The sequence below is a fragment of the Nannospalax galili genome, unplaced genomic scaffold (assembly GCF_000622305.1).
Source record: "Nannospalax galili isolate Female #2095 unplaced genomic scaffold, S.galili_v1.0 scaffold952, whole genome shotgun sequence".
NCBI classification, from domain to species: domain Eukaryota; kingdom Metazoa; phylum Chordata; class Mammalia; order Rodentia; family Spalacidae; genus Nannospalax; species Nannospalax galili.
The window spans coordinates 646,893-655,253 of record NW_008331504.1 but is presented as its reverse complement, the minus strand read 5'-3'; the positions used below and the strand labels follow the sequence as shown (position 1 = coordinate 655,253).

Genomic DNA, 8,361 nt, shown 5'->3' with positions numbered 1-8,361 from the left:
GATTTGGAGTGCTTTCATTGCAAACATTTGGGGAAACAGATATATTTAACCTGAATAAAAGGTTATGCAGTTATACAATGTGTAAATATATAAAAACATTACCCATTAATATTAGCAATTTTTACATCAGCTAAAAATAAATTTCATTAATAAAATATACTTCTTCTGCATAGCATAGAGCAGGTCTTTTGAAGCCAGTGGCAATCTGAGTCTCTTTTCTGGAGTATAATATGGAGTAAATTTTGCTACAAAGATGGAGTAAAACTATGACATATTTGTGGAAACATGATTGTTGTTTTCTGTAAATTATGCAGACAAGTGAAAATGGTAAATATGGCAGGGACTTAGTGTGTATGTTGAAATTACATATAAACAGACAAATTCTAGTTTATAATAACTCTAATATTCAGCAGTGTTGATTAATGTTTACATGACTTAAAATAATTTTGATTATTCATTTACAATGATTGCTACAGGTTGGAAAATAGGGAGGATGGGTGAAGAAAGGTTGATTTCATCAACACACATTGTTTGCATGTACTGTAATGTCATCTGAACCCACATCAATGTACAACTACACATGATAATCAAAAATTTAACTGTATTGAGAGGGCTGAAGAGATGGCTCAGCAGGTATATTACCTGCCACGGCAGCATGACAACCTGAGTTGGGATCCTCAGAACCCACAGAAAAAGCCAACCAAGGTGTGACAGTGCCTGTCACCCAGCACAGGTCAGGAGGGGCAGGAAGAGCAGAATCACTAGGGCTTGTTGACCAGCCAGCAGGGTTGAGTAAGTGAGCTCCAGGTCATGAGACCCTGTCTCAAGTCAGTGATAGAGGAAGACACCCGATGTTGACCTCTGTCTGTTGACTTGCATATGCAAGCACATCCAACACACACACACACAAACATATACACCTACAGAGACACAGACATGGATACTCACATATAAAGACTATACTGATTTCTTATTTTTCCACAACAAAAGAGTTTTTCCTTAATTTAAAAATTTTTGAGACAGGGTCTCCTTGTAGCCCCAGCTGACCTAGAACTTGCTATGTAGACCAGGCTGACTTTGATCTCACAGAGGTCTGCCTGCATCTGCCTCTGGGATTAAAGAAAAGCTCCACCACACCTAACACAACAAAAATGTTTTCTTTTTCACCTAATCATCACCCAAGTTTTACCCAATTATTAATTCCATGGACATACTGATGAATGACAGCTCTCTTCTGTTGCTTCAAATTAGAAAGTGAGTGTAGCTTGAAGAATTCTAATGGTAATAATAATACAATAGTTTGAAGAGTTCAAATGATAAAAATACAATAGTTTGAAGAATTTTAAAATAATGGTGGCAGGAGGAAGAAAGTGGAATATCGCCAATTTTATCAAGAATTGAGAAAACACCTCCATCAGTAAAAAGTTAATTGTATGCTTCCTTCTTCAGGAGATGAAGGGCCACATGGCCCAGAATGATGAGTCTGTTCAGTGTGCTCACAAAAAGACGCTTGCTGAGAAGACCAAAGCTCTGTCTGCTCCTTGTAGAATAATGCCTTTAAAATTCTTCAAATAGGCGGCTCATGGTGGTGCACGCCTTTAACCCCAGAACTTGGGAGGCAGAGGCAGGCAGATCTCTGTGAGTTCAAGGTCAGCCTGGTCTACATAGCAAGTTCCAGGACAGCTGGGGCTACAGGGAGACCCTGTGTCAAAAAGACAAAAAGAAAAAAATCTTCAAATAGTTTGAGATTTGGGTTCCTCAGTTCTTCACTCCTATCCCTCACAGATACTTTAGGGTTACAGAGTGTCTCTTAAGATGCAACTCCCAGAACAAAAAGCCAGTCGTTTATCCTCATGTGTTATCCTATGTTCTCCCAGCTGAGACATTCTTTGGGAAAGATTTTGTTTAACTTTCAGTTATGTGTTTACATGTGTGTTTCTGTGTGGGTTTGTGCACATGTGTGTGGGTGCCCATAGAGGTCAGAGGAGGGTGTTGGAACTATAGGCAATTGTAAGCCACCTGATGTGGGTGCTGGGAACTGAACTCAGGTCTTCTGCAAGAGCAGTACCATGTTCTGAAACCCTGAGCCCTCTTTCCAGCCCCTTCAGTTGAGGGCTTTATGGAAGTCATTATCAATCGTTTTATTTCCAGTATCTCGTATCTAAAATGAAGTGAAATATCAGTATTGATTTATGTTAAATTTCACCTACTTGTTTCTGACTTTTGTTTTTAATCTTATTTCTCAGATCTTTAGAATTGTTTTCTCTCACTCCATCATCCTTTTGCAGTTATTAAGCTTGTCATTAAGTTCAGATGGGTGTTGATAAGTGCATATTCTGAATCATTTAAATCCTGTAATCATAGTGACTTTTTTAAATTAATTTTTAAAAATTTTATGTGTATGGGTGTATTGCATGCATGTACCTAAGTGCACCTGTGTCGTGCATTGCACGCGGAGGACAGAAGAGACTGTCAGATCCCCTGGAACTGGAGTTACGGACAGTTGTTAGGTGCCACGTGGGTGCTGGGATTCGAACCCGGGTCTTCTGCAAGAACAGTGTTCTTAACTGCTAAGCCGTCTCCCCAGCCCTGATAGTGACTTCTTTCCATGCTGGTATTGCGTGCTTAATCCATTTTTATATGTGGTTTTACGTTGGATAGGGAAAAATAGAATTGTTTTATGACCTTATTCACTATAGCTTCATATTATAAAATGCATAATGTGAAGTGCCTGTATATTCTCAGAAATCAATATATATTATATAGATCAAATACATGACATATACGTATATTTATACATTAGTGAATAGCAAAATATTTATAGAATTTAGATAAGATTCCTCTAAAATTTGCCAGTATGCAAAGTTTGGAATCAATTAATTGCTCTTTTTTTTTAAAAAAAAAAAAGCAAAATACCTCAATTTCCATCACTCTGCTAATTCCCTCTCCCTCCTCCCCATTTGGTCAGGGTCTCAGTAGACAGCCTAGGCTGGCCTTAATTCTGAAGACTGGACTTGATTCCATCTGAGAAGATGCACACAGAACCTCAGAGGAGGGCCAGGATGGGACTTGGTAATCAGTGCGGGGATACAAGTGTGCAGCCACACCCAGCTCCTCATAAATCCATAGAGGGCACTGACATTGACATTGACTTTGAAATGACAACAAGATTTGTCTCTGAAAATGTTGTCTTTTAGTTACTTGGACTTTAAGATACAAATGTGTTTTCCTTAGGAAGTACCTTCTTATTTCTTAGAATATACTTTTACTGTTTACTCCCATTTTCCTCTTTAATGATAACCCCCATTAATAGAAATTAAATAAAGGACTCTCAGTCAAAGCTCTATTTTCTTTTACTGCTAGTAGAGGAGTTCTTAAAGTCTGGTCCCTCCAGGCAACATCAGTGTTTTCTGGGAATTTGTAGAAAGGCAAATTCTCAGCCCTACCCCAGATCTACTACTTTAGAAATCCTGACAGTGCAGTGACTTCGCATCAACTAGATTTTAAATGCCCTTCAAGCAACTTTGATGAATATGAAATTTAAAGAATCTTCTTGCATCATATCATATGGAGGCAAAAATATAAATTGTTCGTATGAATTTTAAGGAGAAATTCTAACTGTATTTTCTAGTTACTATGTTCTCTTGTTTTTGATATAGTTACTGGAAGAAGAAAATTGGAAAAAAGAAGCAAAGTAGTCAATTACAGTGCAACATCCAACAACATCTAAATATGCCACTTCATGTATAAAATATTTCTTCAGCAGCTTGTTGAATTCTGAAGGCCATATGGAAGAATTATAAATCAGTCTTATTAGACATCTAATAAGCTTTCATTTTGTGCAAGAAAAGTGACTTAAACAGTGGACATTGTTATTATATGATGTGCTTTTAAAAATTCATTTAAACTGCAAGCAGCACTTTCCAGATTAGAGAGAGAACATAAACAAATAGAAGGAGAGATCACATAATGTCAAAAAGAAGCTTGATTCAGATTGTAAAATATGGCTTTATTTTATTTAGTAGATAAAATAAACAAAAAACTTTAATTTAAAATATGTAGAAGCTACAGAAATAAAAGAATGGAAGACCTGTCTAAAACTGTGGGGGAAAAAAATCACCAAGTATTTCACTTGTTGTGTTGGTGTTTGGATAGTGTTAAATTTCTAACCTAGGTCTTACAACTGTGTATTTATAACTAAGAAGTACAGGCTGTGGATAGTTTTACAAACTTCTGCTAGATCTTCACAAATGTCTGCAAAAGTTATGTGGTTTGTGACTTCTGTATGTATATAAAATATTCACACCTGCATTAAAATGTACTTTTCCGTGGAAAAGATTTCCAAATATTTATCTTCCATCCAGAGAAATCTAAGAATCCTCTCCCAACACACAAACCAGTTTGAAAAATGTAAAGTCTCTAAGGTCACACATTTAGGAAGGACATAAAAGACCAGTTCTCAGGACTTGTGAATATATCTAGGAAACAGAGCACAAAGGCTTTTGTCATTGATGTTTTATCTAAAGATCATCATGATATAGTTCTAAGAATAGGAAGAGTGAAGCATAGAGTTTAAGCTGTGGGGACATCATCTTCCTCAGGCCTGTCATTTGGTAGTCCTTATTTTTTGATGGAGAGGACCCTTGCAATCAACCTCCTGAATGCTCCCTTTACCTCTTTGTTCCTGAGTGTGTAGATGAGGGGGTTCAGCATGGGTGTGATGATCCCATAGAAAAGGGACACCATCTTTCCCCGGTCCTTGGAGGCAGGGGACGGTGGCTGCAGATACATGTAGATGGCAGTGCCATAAAACAGCATCACAACAATGAGGTGGGAACCACATGTCCCAAATGCCTTTCTCCGACCTTCAGCTGACCTTATTCTCAACACTGCTTGGACAATGAAAGCGTACGACACGAGGATGACTGACACAGGTATTACAAGGAATATAACACTTATGAAGAATTGTTCAGCTTTGATGGCTGTTGTGTCCACACAGGACAGCTTGAGCAGAGCTGGAATCTCACAGAAGAAGTGATCCACTTCCTTGTGACCACACCGTGGCATCTGAAGGGTCCACGTGGACTGTAATACTGAGTTGCTGAAGCCACTGATCCAACATGCAGCGGCCAACTGGAGGCAGAGCCTTTGGTGCATGATGACCGAGTAATGGAGAGGCCGACAGATGGCTACAAACCTGTCAAAGGACATGACGCCCAGGAGAAAACATTCCGTGCAACCCAAGGCCAGGAAAATGAAAAGCTGGGCCACGCAGCCACTGTAGCTAATCACCTTCCTGGTGCTGCGGATGTTTATGAGCATCTGGGGAACTGTACTTGTGGTATAGCAGAGGTCCAGGAGGGAGAGGTTGGTAAGAAAAAAGTACATGGGGGTGTGGAGTTTGGCATCCAGGCGGGACACAAGAATTATCGCCATATTGCCAAAGATGGTCAGGATGTAGGAAACCAGGAACACCACAAAGAGGGGCAGCTCTAGCCATGGCCGATCTGAAAACCCTAAGAGGATGAACTCCTGTGGACTGCTGCCATTCACCCGACTCATGTTAAATGGTGGAGCTTTTGGTTCCCTGAAGTACAAAAAGTCGGTAAGTTAATGGACTGTTAACGGACCACATCAGTTATAAAGCCATTTTGCCAGTTTTCATAAATTTACAAATTATCCTGTTAATGTGAAAAAAATATATTGATAAAAATATGAGTCCATGTTCAAACATTTCAGAACTGTTTTTACATTTGTAACAGTTCATTGCTAAAGCTATTTTCAAAATTTTAGAGCATATTATCAGTTTCAATATTCACAGAATTTTTCCTTTGATGTTTTACTGTTATGTGGATGCATTGCTCACATCCTTCTAGCCGTGCCTGTTATTTGAATTCATTCCAATTTGTCCTCCATCAATGAGTCACCTGTTGTGGCATTAGTTGAAATTGTTTAAACCTCACTTCCCCACCATTCCCACATCTCCAAATGAATGAGGACAGTATCTAGAAACTTTCCAGACAAGACTTCAAGAGACATATCTGCCTGCTTTCGTGTAATAGAACCTGTACAGGTTGTTTAATAACGTATCTGGGGCTGAGAGGCTGGGACTCATTCACCTGCCTTCCCTGACCAGTGTCACTGCTCCAGGAATGTTTCTTGTCTTCTCATCTTTGTAGGTTTTCCTGCTCAGTCTGCACTTTGGAAACAGACATGGGGATGAAAGAAGCAACAATGGTCCAAGGACTGAGGCGCTCAGGGAGCTACTGATGGTTTTACTACTTTTCCTCAGGTCTCCAATGGAAATTGTCTGCATTGAAACTCAGCTTCCTATTCTCACTACAACCCTGCCCTCCAACCATCAGCCTCAACAGCAGGGGCCAGGGTAACCTATTTGGAGTGAAGGTATGATCTCTTGTGTAGAACGTGTGGTATAGTACATGGCACACAGAGGCACGGTGGTTCAGATATTATGCCAGAGTACTGGGATGTGGTGGGCAAAAATCAGTCAGAACCGTAGATTTCCTGAAAGTACTAATATAATAACTCCAACATCTAAAATGAAATATGTATCCCAAAGGACTCAATGAGAAACTAAATATTCTAAACCATTTTATCAATAAGAGAACATAATTTTTTCAAATTTATCCAAGGTTATAAAAACAGCAATGGAAACTGAATTTTTCCCACTTATTCTAGAGCTTTTAGTCTCCTAAAAACAGTCTCTTTTTGCTCTTCTAATAGGAAATCTGAAGCATATATTCATAGATGTAGATATGAAATGATGCTTCAATGTATTTGTGTGTGTGTGTGTGTGTGTGTGTGTGTGTGTGTGTGTGCAAACACTCGTGTGGGCATGTGAATACTGCATCATGCATGTGTGTGAGCCCACATGGCTATGTGAGTGCTGCAACATACATGTATGTGAGCCCGTGTGGACATATGAGTACTGCAGCATGCATGTGTCTGCACTTGAGTAGGCATGTGAATGCTACAGTATGCATGTGTGTGAGCCTACATGGGCATATGAGTGCTGCAACACACATGTGTGTGAGCCTGTTGTGGGCATGCGAGTGCTGCAGCAAGCACATGAAGGTCAGAGGAGGCCCTTGGCCGCTCTTTGCTCTTCACCTTTTGCAGACGGTCGCTCTCTTTTGTTGCTGGCTGCCGCATATACCAGGCAGCCGACCTGCAAGCTCCGGGGGTTTCTCCCGGCTGTTGCTCTTGCAGGAGCCCTGGCATCAGATGCACACCACCATGCTCAGTTTTATATGGGTTCTGGACATTAGGACACAGGTCCTCACACTGGTACAGTGGGCGATTTACCCACTAAGCCATCTCTCCAGCACCCCAGTAAAGTCTCACGAGCTCAGGCTGACCTCAAGCTTGCTGCTAGCTCCATTCCTGTAGCAACTTTTTAATTTATGCTTTCTCAAATCCCTGAGACAGTCTTCCAAATATTTTTTTCTGAAGTATGAAGATAATGCCTTTTTCCCACATAACTAATAGGGACAGTTTTTGGTAAATTTGGTAAAAAAAAATGTTTTGGTAAGAATATGTACAGTTGTGAAAAGATTAATTAGGAGGAAACTTGAATTTGTATGCTCCTTGAAATCACATTGCTTTCCCAATATCCCAGAGCTGGTTAAGGACCAAACAGAAGACAGGAACAAAGAACTGACCTGCTCAAAAGCTCAGGTTCCCCATAAAGATTACAAATGTACTCTAGCATTCAAATTCTAATGCAATTTTATTTACTCATTTTTAAAATAAATGTATTCTGCTTACCTCTAATTTAAGCATGAGAGGCAGATCAATTTGTTTTCATGCCCAAGAAGCCTGGCATCCAAATAGAATTAAAGTGCAGAGATGCAATAGCATCTGCTTAGATGTGTATTTGTTTTGGTGAACGCAAGTTCTTTAGCTCCACTTGACATACAGAAGTCTTGAGTCCTCGGAGTTAACTGCAGAGTAAGGAGGAAGTATTGCTCATGACCAGAAAGTGTAGTGGGGTGCCATGTCAACTACAATTAAGTGAAGCAAACACTAATTTTTCAAAGAGATTTTTTTGGCTGGTTTTGCAAAAATGGAAAAGTAATTTTTCTGCCAATCCTGGCATTTTAGTCCCTGGCCAAAATCTCAACATTCTTCCTTCTGTTTATGCTGTTTATAGGGGCTAACAAACCTCCTCGCCCAATGGAAGGCATGCAGGGCATCTGGGAAGTGACATCACTCTTTCATCGACAATTGGCTCAGACAAAATCTTCCTCTAGGGACCAAAGCCTCAAGGTTTTCTGTCATTAAAGGACTGACAATGGGAACCCAAATACCTCACCAAGTAAAAACTAAATTTTATGTTCA

General features: G+C 39.7%; 1 protein-coding gene across 1 annotated transcript; it reads right to left on the bottom strand.

Moving 5' to 3' along the window:
• Nucleotides 1–4,620: 4,620 nt before the first annotated feature.
• Nucleotides 4,621–5,562, bottom strand: LOC103728689 (olfactory receptor 2B2-like). Its single transcript, XM_008826652.1, has one exon. The coding sequence runs from the start codon at nucleotides 5,560–5,562 to the stop codon at nucleotides 4,621–4,623; it is 942 nt and encodes a 313-aa protein (XP_008824874.1).
• Between the last annotated feature and the right edge of the window lie 2,799 nt (nucleotides 5,563–8,361).

Coding starts and splice junctions, on each gene's coding strand:
- LOC103728689 (XM_008826652.1), bottom strand. CDS start 5,562: ATGAGTCGGGTGAATGGCAGCAGTCCACAGGAGTTCATCCTCTTAGGG.